This window comes from Thamnophis sirtalis, unplaced genomic scaffold, assembly GCF_051295495.1.
Source record: "Thamnophis sirtalis isolate CommonGarterSnake01/CBP01778 unplaced genomic scaffold, rThaSir2_p1.2 scaffold_12, whole genome shotgun sequence".
Lineage (NCBI taxonomy): Eukaryota > Metazoa > Chordata > Lepidosauria > Squamata > Natricidae > Thamnophis > Thamnophis sirtalis.
In genome coordinates this window covers 36720583-36738958 of record NW_028261392.1, presented here as the reverse complement: position 1 = coordinate 36738958, position 18376 = coordinate 36720583, and the positions used below count along the sequence as shown (strand labels likewise).

Here is an 18376-nt window from a genome sequence, read left to right as displayed (position 1 = left end):
ACCATACATTTATCCATCCTTTATATCTCTTTTGATTTCATGTTAACCATTCATTATTGTAGTTCAATATACAGTACTTTTCACACATGCCTGTGCATGGTGGGGACAATTTTAGGTAGCTAGTTCTCTTTTTACATATGTATTTTACAAATAAACTGTGAAATGACTGTATTTTCTGATGGTTGCCTTATATAACATAATCATTTTATATTAATAGCTTTTGATATCTCCATTACCAGCAGGATCCTCCTATTTGGTGAATGGCCTGAAATTGTCAGTTCTGCCCAACACAGACATTAGGAAAGAAATGACCCTTGACTTCATTTCTTTGACCTGAAAGTTCATTTACTAAAATCAAGCGACTACAGCGAAAGTAAATCTGGATCTGAATATTCCCATGCAAAGGTTATAATTCCCTTCCCCTGGCCTTCCCCTGGACTAGTCAGGAGCCAACGGTACTCATGTTTGATGTTTTGGGGGGTTGGTGCCTCTCGATGTAATTTCGCATTCTGTTCTCGAGCTATGTGTTCTTGATGGCTTGTTTATTCTGGATCGACACTATTGGTTTCTGTCAGCTTGTCATCTCTCCCCTTTTCATTCCCATTCCCAGGCCCAACCTTTACCTCCCAATTGCCTCCCACGTCTCTTGCACTTTTTGCAGTGGTGGGATTTCAAATAATTTAACAGCCGGTTCTCTACCCTAATGGTTTCTTCCAAGAACCAGTTCAGAAAGTTAACAACCAGTTCTCCTGAACTGGTACGAACTGACTGAATCCCACCACCAACTTTATGCCAGGGTGCCAGCAAAGCAAAGAAGCTGAAGATGGTAGACCTGACAAAAACTTTCATTCTCCTTCATCGCATCCAATGGAGATTTCTTTTAAAATGTGTGTGATTTCAGCAGCATTCCGTGTTATTGTCTCCAACTTTGCTTCTTCACCTGATTACTTAAAGCAGCAGAACTCTTGTTGCATAAAATAATTTTAATTGGTGAGATTGGTCTGTCTCTAAGATATCATGTGCTGATTTGTCTACTCACACATTATACACTATAGGGCATTATGTTCTTTATTTCATTTTTCCCCCCTCTGCTCTTTGCCAGTATTAGTATAAGGTATGAGATCCTTTTCGCCTTCATATTCTGGAATTAAGAGAGAGGATTGCAGGTGAAGGGATCATCCTGGAAGATAGGTAATGTACTAAGCAACAACACCATAGCAGGAATTTGGGCCAGAGTTTGTAAACTCAGACAACCTATGGACTCAGTCTGCTGCTCCATAAATGTCATTGTTTGGCATTTAAGGTTGACATTGGAAAACACAATTTCTTCCTTTTCTGCTTCCAGCCTTCAGTGACCTCTGCTCTATCAACTCTGGCGAGCTCTTTGTGGATTTTGTCCAGCATTTAATGTTTGAACTCTGCAGAGCTTTATTGTGGATGAAAAGATCAACACTCCAAATTCATAACTTCTACTCATTTCCTGCTCATAGATAGTCTGCAAACTTTTTACCCAGAACATTCTTAATGTTTTGGGACAACAGTACAGTAATAAGGTTTAAATGCTATTGGGCTGCTTTCATCACCTCCAATAGCAGAAGGAAGAGCAAGGCAAAGAATGATTCTCATGGTTGTAAGTAGATTCCTTGATCACTGGTTGTGGGGAGATGTGGGGATCATTTACCATTGCCATTATACAAGGTTTATTATTATGGAAGATCCACCCAAATTCCATGAATATAATAACAATAGGCTCCAAAACAGAAAGAATTTTAGAAATTATGTAGGTAAACCACAGGAGTTATGGTGGCCAAACAGAACAGAAGCATTGTGTTGTTCCCTTACTGACTTCTGAAACTCCTTGCTGTCCTGCTGCCATCATCCTACCCTTTTCCCTTTACTATTGATGAATGATAAGCCCTACTTTCTGTCTTCTGCTCAACTCTAAAGTAAAGATAAAAGTTCCCCTCGAACCTATGTGCTAGTCATTCCCAACTCTAGGGGGAGGTGCTCATCTCCATTTCAAAGCCGAAGAGCCAGCGCTGTCCGAAGACGTCTCCGTGGTCATGCAGCCAGCATGCACAGAATGCTGTTACCTTCCCACCAAAGTGGTCCCTATTTTTCTACTCGCATTTTTACATGCTTTCGAACTGCTAGGTTGGCAGAAGCTAGGACAAGTAACAGAAGCTCACTCCATTATGCAGCACTAGGGATTTGAACCGCTGAACTGCCAACCTTTTTGGTCAACAAGCTCAGCGCCTTACCCACTGCTCAACTCTAAAGGGTCCAGGAAATCAGTCTGTCTCTGCAGCTCTGCGTTCTGAATCCAGCTGAATACAAATGGATGCACTTTTATTTACTCCTAAGTTCTTTCATCTTCATTTCTGAATTTAAAATAAAGTTCAATACAATCACTAGTTGTAAAAGTCCAGGTACTGGCAATATTTGCCCTCAAGATTCTGTTGGGTTGTAACCCCCATCTGTCGTAATTTTCAAAACTGCTATAGTTTCAGGGAGTTAATTTAAAAACACCTGGTGAGACAGATGTTCTCCATTCCTGTGGTTGTCAATACAAAAATGCCTCTAGTACTGTAAGTTGTCAGTTTCGAGAAGCTTATATTATTATTGAAGTTCTGCTATAACTTGTATATAACAGGTCAGGCAACATTTTATTATCAATAGTGAATAATAATTGATGCCTACATGTGGTCACTAATATGGAGTAGAACATTTTTACACTGCTATCATTTTCCATGGGAAAATCAATATCAAAAAATGTCACAGGCTCATAAAATTAGTTACTGACATCTCACCGTGTAGGTTTATTGTTTAAAATAACTTTGTCTAGGTGGCTGTTCTGAGGAAACTTGTACTGTATGTATATAATACATTCAGTCACAATCTGCTAACTACAAAAACCGAACCTCCCTGTAGTTCCCAAAATAAATATATCCACCTAGCCTGCAAGTTGTTTCCCCAAAAGCATTCAGATTTCAGGCCTGATGCAGAATCACATGGTTTTAATGAACTGTAACAATTTGGATGGTATTATGAACACACACACACACACACACACACACACACACACGCATTTATTTTCCCAACCACATGATGGGTTGTGAGATCTATTAGGGACACCTTTGTTTTCCTTCGGCCTCTTATGAAGAAAACAGTGTTAATCTCTGCCAGAATTATATACAGAGGATGATCAAACTATCTATCTATCTATCTATCTATCTATCTATCTATCTATCTATCTATCTATCTATCTATCTATCTATCTATCTATCTATCTATCTATCTATCTATCTATATCTATCATCTATCTATACTTCTATCTATCTATCTATCTATCTATCTATCTATCTATCTATCTATCTATCTATCATCTGGATATCTACCTATCGATATATCATCTATCTATCTATCTATCTATCTATCTATCTAACTATCTATCTATCTATATATCATCTATCTATTTATCATCTGGCTATCTATCTATTGATATATCATCTATCTATCTATCTATCTATCTATCTATCTATCTATCTATCTATCTATCTATCTATCTATCTATCATCTATCATCTATCTATTTATCCTCTGGCTATCTATCTATTGATATATCATCTATCTATCTATCTATCTATCTATCTATCTATCTATCTATCTATCTATCTATCGATATATCATCTATCTATCCTCTGGCTATCTATCTATTGATATATCATCTATCTATCTATCTATCTATCTATCATCTGGATATCTACATATCAATATATCATCTATCTATCTATCTATCTATCTATCATCTATCTATCATCTGGCTATCTATCTATCGATATATTATCTATCTATCTATCTATCTATCTATCTATCTATCTATCTATCTATCTATCTCTATCTATCTATCTATCTATCTATCTATCTATCTATCTATCTATCATCTGGATATCTACCTATCGATATATCATCCATCTATCTATCTATCTATCTATCTATCTATCTATCTATCTATCTATTGATATATCATCTAGTTAGCTATCTTTCATCTATCTATCTATCTATCTATCTATCTATCTATCTATCTATCTATCTATCTATCTATCTATCTATCTATCTATCTATCTATCTATCATCTATCTATCTGGCTATCTATCTACCCACCTACCTACCTACCTACCATCCTCTTGGAAGTGGTGTAACTGTACAATATGAGCATTCTTTCTGGTTCTGCTGGAAGGACAGAATTATATCATCAAAGGAAACTGAAGAAGGACATCTCAGCAGCTATGACTTCAAAAACCTAAAGCCTTCCTGTTCCTAAGACAAAATCACCAGCTAAAGCTAAAAGTATCTCAGTTCTGGTTCTCCCACTGTGAGTGATGAAGGACATTATTTTTATTTTTTTCTGCTCACTGTAATGAGATCAAAGGCAGCTTATTGATTTCAGCTTCTTCTCCTTGATAGGACTTTGTAGCTTCAAGAGCATTTTGAAATTAATGTTCAAAGTTTCATCTGCCCTGGGTTTTTTCTATCCTTAGAAATTAAACCAAAGTACTGAAGGCTTCCAACCACTTTAAAATGTTTACGGGTATTCCAAGAAAATTAATTTCCAACTAAAACTGTGCGGTGGTTGTAAGGTAACTTTGCAGAGAAGTTATGGCTGACAGTGGAAGTGATTTATGAAAAGATGTGTGTGTGTGAGAGAGGGGGGGAGAGGGAGAGAGAGAGGGAGACTCTGTGTGTGTGGGTGTCCTAAGGAGTATTTATGAGAGAGATCAGAGGGGCATATGCCAAAAGTTGGATTGTGCAGACATGATATACATCTTGACCCATTTGCATGGGTGTTGTGACTCTGCATATGCCAAAGGGACAGACACAATACTATTTCTGTCATTGGGACAAAAGTACTGGATTACAAGAAAATTGGCAACAAGGTACTTATTCTTTGGGCTTCTCGTCATTGAAAGATTTATACTTGGGGCATATAAACACTGCTGTACTGTATTTTTACATAGCATTTTGGACCCTTGCTTCCATGAAAGTAAATAATCTCAAAAATATAAATACTTTATCAAAAGAGATCAACAACTTTCTTCTATCATGTCTTACAATTTCTGGTATGATAAAAGTTGCCTTCTTCTAAAGTCTAATCATCATCTCCAAGATGGATCTGGGATATAATATAGGTTAACGTCACTTCTTTATGTCATACTTTTTTAATTGTATCTTGAGCTTTCTTGTTATCTTTCTCAGTAATTATATCAGGTACAGTCAAAAGACTAATATTAAAGTTAAAGCAAAACAAAATCCTGATAATTAAATAAACAGGCTTTTGTAGAAGGTGTTAGATTTTTTTTCAGGCGTAGCTTAGCAAGTCACTTTTATACCTTAGATGACATTACACACAGCTGTGCAGACATTACACAACATCTGGTACACTAGCTTCTCTCTGCAGGAATCTGCCAGATTTAAAATTAAGGGAAGTTTTTTTTTTTTCCTTTTTAAGAGAATAACCCAGCCTCTTCTACAGGGATGATCAAAAAGAACTCTTTCGTTTTATACTAATTAATTTTAATACTTAATGCAATTATAATGCCTTTTTATTAAGTATATTGTGAGACATGAAATCAAAGGCCATCAGATTCACTGTATGGATTTATATTCATGATCAAAGCAAAAGAAGCGTTAAATATTTTTCTCTATTAATAAGCACAGTTCTTCAGTTAAGTTATTGTAACTAAAGGTGAGGATATGCCGCCACTAAGTGGAGGTTCCAGGTACTGCATGTTATTTTTAACAAATAAATTGAAGCTGTCAGACCCTTCACACTAGTACATGACATGGTGTTATATAATTACTTGCAATATCAAGGTTAATGATACAGGTGCACTATGCTTCTATAAATGGAAAAATAAGGATAAGATAATTTTATTTAATTTTGTAAAAGCTCACAACTGTAAAAATATTCTGTTTCTTCAGCATTTTGTAAATGTTTTCCTTAATCTCCACATTGTTGAACATCTCCTTATAAAATTTAGAACATGCAAGATATTTTTAGCATGCTTTTAAAGTTTTTATCCCATAAAGATTTCAACATATTGTGCCAATAAGACAATCATTTGCCTTATTGAGAGAGCCAAAAAGCTGGCTTCTTTCTAATGTTTAGGTACTGAAAGGAGAATCTGCAGAAAAAGAATGCAGATGCTTCAAGCATTTAATTGAAAACAGGGATGGAGTAATCACACTGATAAAAATTGATTTTCATAATATAATTCTGGGCTAAGTTGGAGGTACCTGCTGTTTATAGATTATAAATTCAAAAACTGCATTTTAGATAGAGATAGATAGATAGATAGATAGATAGATAGATAGATAGATAGATAGATGATAGATAGACAGAGGCAAAGAAAGAGACACAGACATACAGAGAGACAGAGAGACAGTCAGACAGACACAGAGGGGAGAGGGATGGGGAAGGGGGAAGGAGGGAGAGGGAGAGAAAGAGAAACTTCTGCCTTTAAGCAATCTGAGGAATTTATAATATCTAGTTTTTTAAAATCTAATGCAACCAAACAATCCCATATACATACATACGTACAATCATTAAACACAGATCAAAAACAGATTTTTAAATTATCTGGGCATATAATATTTTAACCTATAGGAAAGAATGAATAGTGCATTAATTTTATATATTATGCAAGTCTACATAATTGGTGAAAACATTTCACGCAAGCAAGACATAACTCCCCCCCCCCCTCTGCTTAGATATGGATTTTACCCCTTGTGAAAATTGCTTTTTTCAAATTTAGACAAGATTCCCTTCTGGGAAGAGCAAAGAAACCATCTTAATCATTACTTACAGAATGATTGAGCTTATCATTTTTATTCTATATAAGTACTAGGTCATTTATGCAATTAATTAGGTTTGTACAATAATCCACAGAAATATTTCCCCACGTAGAAAACCAGTATTTACAATCTCAGAATTAAAGTTCACTGTAGCAATAATTTTGTTCACCAAAGCTCGCTTTTTATGCACTACGTCATATATTGAACTGTCCTTTCAACAATGATGCTTTCTTAAGGATTTAATTCTTGTGATTTATTGCTCACACCTTGGATGTGAAGGACTATGGGAATGGTCAATTATTCAACCTCTTAAGTTTGATTTTCCTATCTACATTGAAGAAACAAAAGCAAATTAAAAGTCTCTCTTGAGTACAAAATGCATAATAGAATCTACCAGCAAGTAGTGAGCAGGATTGGTAAAGAAGGCAGCACATTTGCAAACTGAGGCTCTAATTTACAGAGGGGGGGGGAAGCTTCCAGTGGTGTAATACAGGTAATCCTGGACTTATTTATTTATTTATTAGACTTATATACCGCTTCATAGGGCTTTCAGCCCTCTCTAAGCGGTTTACAATTTTTTTTAGCAAATTGAGTCAGCAACTTGCCCCCACAGTCCGGGTCCTCATTTCACCCAGCTCGGAAGGATGGAAGGTTGAGTCGACCTTGAGCCGGTGAGATTTGAACTGCTGAACTGCAGATCACAGTCAGCTAAAGTGGCCTGCAGTACTGCACCCTAACCACTGCGCCACCTCGGCCCCTTACAACAGTTCCTTTAGTTCAAAGTTACAATGGCAATAAAAAGTGACTTATGACCATTTTTCACACTTACAACCATTGCAGCATCCCCATGGTCACAAGATCAAAATTCAGACACTTGACAACTGACTCATATTTATGGAAGTTGAAGTCTCCCGGTGTGATTTTTCAACTTCTGGCATACAAAATCAATGAGGAAGCCAGATTTACTTAACAACCATGTTACTAACTTAATAATTGCAGTGATTCACTTAACAATTGGCACTTAACAATCCCTTCCTATGGCAAGGAAGCTCGTAAAATGGGGCAAAACTCCGTTAACAACTGTCTCACTTAGCAACATAAATTTTGGACTTAATTGTGGTTGTAAGTCAAGGATTGTCTGTAGCATATGTAATGATATAGTAATGGAAGTGGACAGTGGGACATATGATATATCATGAACATTTAAACTAATGGCTACAGGTGCCAAAGGAAATTGGACCACTGAGCCAATTTGCCTCGTCTTCATTTTTGCCAGCCACCTGGTTAGTGTGATCAGGCAATTGGCTCTCTTACTTTTAATGGCCTAAATCCAAACCATTTCATCAACTTTTTTTAAAGTTCAGCTTTGTTAACAATCATAGATCATTGGTCAAAAGGATACTTAATCCAAAATATAAGAACATAAAGAGTAAGAACAATAAAAAAAACTGTGAACACACTTAAGGATTTAGAAATAGAATTTAAAAATCCAAAAAGGATCTAAGAAAACATGATGATCTAAGGCATAATATAAAATTAATCAGCCTGTGAGGCTGTTCAATATTTAATAACTGGGAAGGGATAATAGTTGCCCACTTGATGGCAATATCAACAGCATAAAATTTAACTATCTTTCTAGATATTTCTGCAGACACAAGGGCTAATAGGAGACAAATTTTCTCCACAATGGGCCAGCCACAACAGTTTAACAGCAGGAGGATAATTAAGACTCATTGCCAAGCTGTGTAAAATGGGCAGGACAATCAGAACTAACAAACTCAATATTTCCCAGTTAAGCAGTACTGGAAGACCATGCAGTGCATCATCTCACTTCTGCTAACATAGAATTGCTCTGTGAGACCTCTAATTGTGACACATAAAAGAAAGAAAGAAAGAAAGAAAGAAAGAAAGAAAGAAAGAAAGAAAGAAAGAAAGAAAGAAAGAAAGAAAGAAAGAAAGAAAGAAGGCTAAGTATTACATCTTGCTAACAAAAGTGTTTCCAGTACATCAGACATGTTGGTTAAATAATTATCTGGAATAACTGTTCAAACTACCTATTTTAAAAATCGCTGGTAGAAATAGAAGATATGCTGAACCTCAGTTCGAAGATGGCTCTTCCAAAGCTTAATAGAGCAAACTACTAGGTTGAAAGCCCATAATATCAAGCAGAAATTTGATTCCTTTTTTTCTTTTGAAAAGTCAAACAAGTTACAAAGTGCATTAATGTAAACTGTCTAGAACATGTTCCTCAACCTTGGAAACTGTAAGATGTGTAGACTTCAACACCTAGTGTTCCCCAACAAGTCAAATAAGGTTAAAAGCACCAATATCAGTGGTGGGTTGCTCCCGGTAGTAGTGGCGGTGGGAGTCCCTGCCCACCCGCATGGACACTTCTGCGCATGCAGTAGTAATGTGCAGAGTATTACAGTAGTAAAAGTATTTGCAACTCACCACTGACCAATATAGTCAGACTAGTCCTAATTCTAAGCATAGGAAATAGGTGGGTACATTGCAAGAAACTGAGAATATACATTTTAAAATGTTTGATTAAGATTCTTCCAAAGGAGAAAATTTTACAGCACTGGGTAAGCTTCCTTCAATCCATAGCAAAATACGTTTTAACTACATGTTTAAGAACTTTTTAAAAATTAATACATGGGAGAAATAGTAATTAAAACTTTGATTTTAGAAAGCTATAAATGGAGTAAGAGTACAAGTAAATTTGTAATAAAATTTTGGAATTAATTATAAAGAATCCTTCAAATGGAAAAATGCTATTGTTTTTATTTAGTTTTTTAAAAAATAATTCGATAAAGAGTTTAAAAATTGGACACTAGAGGGAACTGAAGAGAATGAAAGATTACAATTAAAGGGGATGTCATTCAAACTAGACTTACAAATACAGAATAAAATAAAATATTTTCACATTGGGTATATTGAATGTTATTTTTGGAAAATGAATCCAGAAATTAATTTTAATAGTATCCACCTTTATAGATAGACTATGTCTAAAATATGTCATGGAGGAGAAACTCATTTTCCTAAATAAAGTCTGACTTTATTTAAATATGCATCTGTGTTATTATTCAATTATAAATTAATTAAATTAATCTTACATTATAAAATTATTATATTATTTTAAAACAAATTATAAAGACTGAATTTAAAAATGATAGGCTACAAGAATAATGAAATAAAAGGTGTTAGATTGGACACACAAAACACCGGTTGATTTTTGTTGTTTGTATATATTTTTTAGTTATTAAAACTGTCTTTAATTATTAAGGCAGTGACTGGGACAATTTTCCCATATTGGATTTACTAAAGAATCCTGTTAAAGCTGGGAAGAATTTTTTAAGAAGGGACAAGTATATATGAAAAGAAATTAAGTTCTACAATATTATTTGGAGAGACTAAAGATCAAGATGGTCAGAAGTAAAATCAAGTTGGTTTATTTGATCAAGGTTGAAATAGAAATGGTGTTATCACTATTAATGGACTTTTGCTGACATTGGTTCAGAAATGATGATGCTTTAAGGATTTTATAGATAAGAGATGAGATATGGGAAGATTGTATTTTAGAAGAATGTAATATATTACTAAATATAAATATATCCCATAAAGATGTGAAGTTCTTTTTTATATATTTTCTTTTTTTAACTTTATTTGTATGTTTTCTTTCTTTTCCATTTGTCTAATTTTTCTCCTTTTTCCCCTTTCTTTTCTGTACCTACTTTTTTCATTTTATTTTTTTCCCGTTTCACTTATTTTTACTAATAGTATTAAATTACTATTATGTGCAAGTTTGAGACCTGAAGCCATGCAAAGGGGTGAGTTCCTGTTACTTGTCCCAGCTCCTGCCCACCGAGCAGTTCGAAAGCATGGAAATGCGAGTAGATTAATAGGTACCACTTCAGTGGGAAGGTAACAATGTTCTGTGAGCCTTTGGCATATAGCTACGCTGGCCACATGACCATGGAAATTGTCTTCGGACAACATTGATTCCATCGGCCAAGAAACAGAGATGAGCACTATGTCCTACAGTTACTTACTATTAAATAATAGAACTGTTGACAGTTGTTAATATTTAATATTTAAAATCCAGAACCACCATGAGCTGAAAAATATATCTGCTCAAACACCTATTCATCCACATCTTCAACTTCTTGTGTTCTAATTGATTAAATTTAATTAAAGTTATTTGAATCATCCTAAATTAAAGTTATTTGAATCATTTCCACTAACAAAAATGTACAAAAGCAAGGGCAAATTAAACTCTTTAGTATAGGCCGTAAATCCATGGTGAATATTGTGGGGAAAGGGAAGGGTTTCATTAAAAACAGTTTTGTTCAACATTGTGCATTAGTTGCTAACCGAAAAGTGTGATGGTGATTTCCACTGATTTTGGACATTCTCCTATGTAGGTGTGAGGGTTTTTCCTGCTTTTATGAAGAATGTAGAATGAGATTCAAAGTATGTCAGCTGTCATAAGGCTCACCTCATTGTGTACAGCAAGGTTCCATCATCCTCAAGACGCAGCAGCTTGTTGGGAGTGGTCATGTTATGAGCAATGGATTTTTTGCCATTGTGGAAAAATGTATCTGGGGTCCAAATCTTACTGGCCAGAAGATTATTAAGAGGGAGACGTTGCATTGGGCCTTTAAATCGAAGCCTTTCATCTTTCCAGCTTTGTCGGAAAAAAACATCAATAGTATATTCCTGGTATAAAAAGAGAGAGAATTACACAAGGATCCACTTCTTAAATTATCCAAGCAACAATAACAGGAGAAGCTTAGAATCTGTGCAGTCCAACCTACCATTTCAGTGTCAGAAACTGGACCGAAACTGGTGACATAGATATCTGTTTTCACCTCCGTTATTCTCTCTATTGGAAAAAAAAAAAACCATGCGGTAAATCAACAGCTGCAGCATTAGCAGGTGAGTGAGAGAGCTGTCTTAACTTTGTTCTTGATAACAGAACTTATGCAGCACTAAGAGTATTCCCTGGGACTCAAATATGAAAGAGCTTTCATCCCCCTGACTTCCATATCAAACAATTAAGGTGCAAAATCAAACCCTGGGCCGAAAAGTGGCAATATGCCTGCTACATCTCTAAAACGCATCACTAATCTCCCCCAAATAACTTAAAACATTTAAAATAAATATCAAGTGAAAACACCAACATCTCAATCTCATGTAAGAAAAATGTATTTCAATAATCTCACTCAAAACACCTAGAGATTTTAGCAACTTTAATTATGGTAGATATATTGGCCAAAAAACTGGAAAACATTGTCAATCTTAATTCTGAGAAATACAATAATCATTCATCACTTCTATGTACCACAAAATTTTTGTCAGTGCTACATATATTGCAGTAGATGAGCCCAAGGGTAAGTAGAAATATATAAAGTATGTGCAAGTTTTGATCCAAGCAAAAGTTATTTCTAAGTGTCTAAATTAAGTTTCAATTAACAGGGCAATATGCTGCCTGTTGGGATTCCACATACAACATTACATAACAATAGTAATTAAGCTTATATCCTGTTCCATAGTGCTTTATAGCAATCTGTGAGTGGTTTACAGAATCAGCATATTTCCCCTAACAATCTGACTCCTGATTTTACAGACCTTGGAAGGATGGAAGGCTGAGTCAACCTTGAGCTGGTCAGGATCGAACTCCTGGCTATGGGCAGAGCCCGCAATACTGTATTTTAACCACTGCACTATCACAGCTCCTGGATACATGTTACATTATATAATAATACATGTAAGCATACAAAGAAAAATAAAACAAAGGGAACATTCCCAGGGGAAGATGAATCACTGGAAGAACAAAAAATCACTGGGGATAAGTAATATACCGTAGCTTACATCTGTTACAAGACTTATCAAGTAGACTTATTTTTCAGCACAACTTAAAGTTAACCTCCTTTATTTTTCTTTCAGAAAACATCAGCTGAGTAACATGAGCTGATTAATAGGACTTCTGCAGAGTGGGGATCAAAAATAGTCAAGATGGTTGACACAAATAGGTAACCATGGCCACACTCCTTTTGAAGTACAGCATGCATGGGATACAAATAGCCTTCAATAGTAATTATGCATTAAAAAAAGGCAGCAGAGCTTCAACTGTGCAATTGCCATCTTGACATTTTTGGGTCCCTTCCCACCCCCAAATGCCCCCCCCCCTATTTAAGGAAAAACATATTCAAATATGACTTAGGAGACTTGACTGATTGATTTTGTATTGTCAATTCAGTTTTTGATTCCTGGCAAATGCCCAGATGTACTTCCATATTTTACCCCATAATTTTCATAAATGAAAGAAAATCTTTTGAAACTTTGAAAATATTTATATTATTCTTAATGTTGAGAGATTTATAGTATTTTCCCAGTTTTTTAAAAAAACTACCTGATATCATATTGCCACTATCATATATTATACTTAATTGACATATCATTTTTCAATTTTGAAGAGTCCTAATGTTAATTTAAAATATTTTAATTAATTGATTAGGAGCCAGTTTATTGCAATGGTTAAGGATTCAAGCTAGAAACCAGGAGATGGTGAGTTCTCATTTTGCCATGAAGCCAGCTGATTAACCTTGGATCAATCACAGACTCTGTCCTAGGAAGAAGCAGGCAATGGCAAACCACTTCCGAAATCTTGCCTAGAAAACCTCAGGGACCTGTCCAGGCAGGCACCAGGAGTCAAATAATGACTGAAAGGCACACACACACACAACAATGTTAACTAGAAACAGACGGACATATTCTATTTTTTTCCCCAGGAAAATTCCTAATATTTTTATTTCTGGATTAGAAACATACTTGATTCTGAAGAAAACTATAATTTTAAATGTACGTTTTCAAAGGAATCTGCTACAAGTCATGACAAAAGCACATCTCTCATGATAGATAAGTGATATAATTTGGGTGCATCTCATGACCAATGACTGCAATTCAGCAAATTGACAGCAGAGGAAACAAGATAACACTACATAGTTTATGGCAGGATTGTACGTGCAATCAAAATATGTTTGTTTTTATAAACAAGATAGTAAAATTTGGCCATGTTCATAGAAACTGCTTTTATAATAGAAGCAAACATAGAACAAAGAGAACTGCATGGATACTTTTTAAATAGTATAGCTATAAGATGAGTAGAGTTATAAGGCAAAATATTTATAAGGTGAACACCTGCATTCTTATAAAAATGCAATGTAAGAAGACACTGCCGTTTTTGCAGAATTGTCTTGTTTCCTACAGATTCACAATTGCCCCATTAAGCAAAGAAGCCAGACCTCCTGAAAAGAGCATTACAGTCAAGCATTATACATCAATGCAAATCCATTCAGCTGTCTCAATTTTGATCAAGCCTGCCTCTCTCTTTAATACTTCTTGAGGAACATTTAAGGCCACAGTAGCTGCATATGTGTTTTGACTAAATCAAGTTTTAATGCTGCTATTATTTGGAGAGAGAAAAATATCTGGTGTAGAAGCTGGTCTTTTAATCACTGGGCCTGTACTTAGGGTTGCTTTTCCAAGATTAAAATCTTGGTTTTGGAGGAGCTGGTCTCAAGTACAACCTCAAGGGGATATTGACTCGACCACTAGGTTTAATTAAACCCAATAGATGGTTTGATGTATAAACACTACACTGTCTAGATATAATATAGTTGCAAAATGTCTATTGCCTCATTTTGTGGATGCCCTAAATTAGTTAGTTTGGATACAAGAAGGTTAATATACAAATTAAACAACTGGAGGGGAAATATATCCCCATCTCTCTTCTTTCCAAGTTGGAATCTCTTTAGTGCAGTGACCTTGCATACAGCAACAGACCTTTTATTCTAGAATTTTCATCAGGTTTATGCATTAGCATTAGTAGCTGCTACCTATGGATTTATGAGTTTATGCCACAACCTTATCCTGGAAGTAAGATGAAGTGCAGCCCTAAACATGATGAATAAATGTGATTATATAATGCAAAGCCCAGCTTTGATTAATATTTTTCAGCCAGATGTTGCTGTATGAGGGCATGGTCAAGGATATAGAATGTCCAGCTCCAAAACATGTTTGTTCCTCTGCCAAAATACACTTTCGTCTAGACTGACCTAATCAGGCAATTTATTATGTAGCAGAGAACTTAATTATTCTGTTTAAAAGGCTGATGGTTAGTAGGCAACTGCTGACCATCATTTTACAGATAGATGTCACTATAATGCTTTGGTGTTTTCCCACAGTGATAGACATGGGTCAAGAGAAAAGCAAGTACAAGGCTTCACCATTCCAAATTATTGCATAAACTTTTATTACTCCTGAAGTAATTACCTGGGACTATGCAGGTTTCAGCTGTCTTATAAGGCCTGTTATTTTAGAATCTGTAATTGGAGTCCAGTTAGGAGACTGGTTGAGATTTGTGTCAGATTTGTGGAAGTCTTTTCCTATCTATTTCTATAAGTATTTTTTTCCTCGTCTCTGTAAGTAATACAATAAAGTGGTCCTCCCACGCTGTTGCCAGTAAAATATAAAATAAACTCAAGAGTCAGAATGCACATGTTGTTGTTTCCTCCAAAATCATGCAACTGACTCCAGTTTTATCATGCAACTGACTCCAGTATAAATGTGTGAAGGTTGGGAGAGAGATTTTGAAGAAAATCACACATATACAAACAGAAATAAGGAAATTCACACATCCATACTGGTGAGAGTCTTTTAAAAAAGCAAAACAAAACAAAGACCCACAGAAGAGAGAGAATCAGGTTCAGTAAATAAAGCTTATATTTGGGTTATATTACATTGTCCTCTCTTCTGAAGTGGTGGTCTCCTTCAAATTACACCTGCACATGATTTATTTCATGTATCAAGAGGTTCAGTCTTATTATTCTAGAAAATAGAATAATGATTTCTGCCTAGTTTTCTGACATGTTTTGTGCATAAATTTATTTCATTCTCATTTTCTCTCTCTCTCTCTCTCTCTCTCTCTGCATCTTCAAGTCAGTTTTTTTACTCCTTTTGAGTGTTTGAACTTGGCAAGGCTTCTCAAAAGTGGTTGCCATTGCCTTCTGAGAGAGGATGATTGTTCCAAGTCATCTAGCTGGTTTTATGCCTAAAACAGGACTAGAATATCCAGTTTTAACCACTACACCAAACTGGTTTTCTTGATTTACTCATTAAAGAAGCTGTTTACTGAAGTCTAAAATATTTGGTGATTTGTAGAAACTCGTTTACTAGAAATTTAGTGGCATTTAAGTATGAGAGGAAAATCAATTTAATTAGTTAACTTCATGGGATAGATCTTTGTCTCAGTTTTTATAAAATGTTGGCATTAATCTCGGAAGGCCATCCTGTGCACAGAGCATGCAAACAAGTAGGAATGGAGAAAAAAGGGATCCTCTTAGAAGAGATCCTTCCATTTCCACAAAACAAATTGTTCTCTCATAGTAGGAAAAGCAGAAAGGGGATTATGCCGGGGACATGCTGAAAGAGGTTTAAAAAGGTAAAGGTTCCCCTCGCACATATGTGCTAGTCATTCCCAACTCTAGGGGGCAGTGCTCATCTCTGCTTCAAAGCCAAAGAGCCAGTGCTGAAGGTCTGAAGGTTGTTCCTATTTTTCTACTTACATTTTATGTGCTTTCAAACTGCTAGATTGGCAGAACCTGGGACAGGTAACGGGAGCTCACTCCATTACGCGGCGCTAGGGATTCGAACTGCCAAACTGCCGACCTTTCTGATTGACAAGCTCAGCATCTTAGCCACCACATCAAATATACATTCAAATATACATGTTTGTAATGCACACACACAGAGGGAGAGGGATAGGAGGAAGGGGAAGAGGGAGGGAGAGGGGGGAAAGGAGGGACTTGTCTCATCAATCTCTAAATACTGTTTTAAAGTCAATTTGAAAAGTTATACAGTATTAGTGGGTTGCTTTCTTACATAGTGTGTTTTGGTACCCACATTGATATGCAAAACGTATCTTAAAAACAGCATCTTAGCCACTGCGTCCCCTGAAAGAGGTTTAAGACCTCTTTGTTCCAAAATTTCCAAAATTGGGGCATTTCTTACAAGTTACTACATTTCCATTGCCCTCATATTAAATGCGACTGCAGGTGATTTTCATATGGCAGCACAGACCCTACAGCTTGCTTTTAAATACAATCTTTCTCCTCTCTGTCCCCATGAAAGATGAAAGCAGCAACTGGGCATCTCTCAGTGATTGTTCTCAAGATGACAAGCATGAATTCTGACTGGAAGACATAAAACAATCTTTAAGATTAAAAATAAATAAAAGAAAGGAAACCACCCTTTGGGAAGGTTTCTCAGCACATATTTTAACTAATTCCTTGCCTTGCCATGTTGGTCCCTACAATTATTTAGATGTTCAAAACATTGGTATATTCTCATTCATTTAAAAGACAGTGAATGGTTATAATATCTACATTAAAACATAACAACAAAAACATACATTGAATGATAAAATGGACCAACCGAGATTACAAAGCAAAAAAAAAGCATTTCTGGAATTGTGTCTCGGGGAGGAAACATTGAACTTATTGCAAGAAAAACAGTGTTGTGGCGTGCCAGCGGCCAGTGAAGCTGGCAGCAGATTCGGACAGTGAGGAAGTTGGGGAGGGACATGGACCAGCCCTGGAGGCTGGGAAAAGGGCTCTGCATCAGAGGCAGAGATGGGGCCAGGGCCGTCTGACAGTTATCAGCTGCCTTCGGAGCTAGATAGCAGTGAGGCAGAGGAACAGCTGGAGCCTATTCCCATGTACGCATGCACAGAGCTGCCAAAAGAAAAGAACAGCTCAGGAACCAGGGTCAACTTGGAAGTAAAGCCACAGGGGGATGATGAATGGCCCCTCCCATAGGAAATAAAAGAGGAGTAAAAGGGGAGTGGACTTTTGCAGGAAACAATTCATTTGTTTGTTCATTCGTTTTAGGAGTGTGAAGTCCATGAATCTCAGAAACTCTGTGCCAAGTCTTTCCTTGCACAGCACGGCATTTGGAAAATATTTACATGGCAGCTTTCCAAGCTAGATAAGGTCTGTGGTCATAAATTCACCTTTGAAAGACTGTTTACCAGGTCTTTGCTGAATGTGAAGGGGGGGAATACACATTTGTTTAGTAAAAGTGGTTTTGCCAGGACCAGGAATCTGCATTGTGCTTTTTGGGGAAGCCTAGGTCAGAATAGACAGCAGGAAGGTTGCTGTGGTATAAAATAAATATGTGTCACAACCAAATTAGTGTTTGCTTTATTATTACATATTGCATTTCAGTATGGTGTATTGAGAACCAATTTGGTCTAATGGTTAAGGCAAGCTAGAAAGCACAATGTCCGTTTGTTCTGCTCCCATCTTAATCATGAAAGCCAGCTGGATGACCTTGCTCATTCTCTCCCAGCCTAAGTCAAGTCTCAGTGATGTTGTGGTGGTGAAATAGGAGGAGAAAGGATACAATTGCTGCCTTAAGTTATCTGTAAAAATAATAAAGATGAGACATAAATAAATTAA

General features: G+C 36.1%; 2 protein-coding genes across 2 annotated transcripts in view; one reads left to right on the top strand and one right to left on the bottom strand.

The window, feature by feature from the left end:
• GABRB3 (gamma-aminobutyric acid type A receptor subunit beta3) overlaps positions 1-18376 on the top strand; it is a 281267-nt gene that overhangs the window by 36681 nt on the left and 226210 nt on the right. The window lies entirely within an intron of this gene.
• Positions 1-18376, bottom strand: part of GABRA5 (gamma-aminobutyric acid type A receptor subunit alpha5) — an 87386-nt gene that overhangs the window by 47067 nt on the left and 21943 nt on the right. Inside the window, exons 4-5 of the mRNA XM_014051525.2 lie at positions 11672-11739; positions 11353-11573 (exon numbers count right to left, since the gene is read on the bottom strand). Of these exons, the coding sequence (XP_013907000.1) occupies positions 11353-11573; positions 11672-11739 (289 nt within the window). The remainder of the gene's footprint in view (positions 1-11352; positions 11574-11671; positions 11740-18376) is intronic.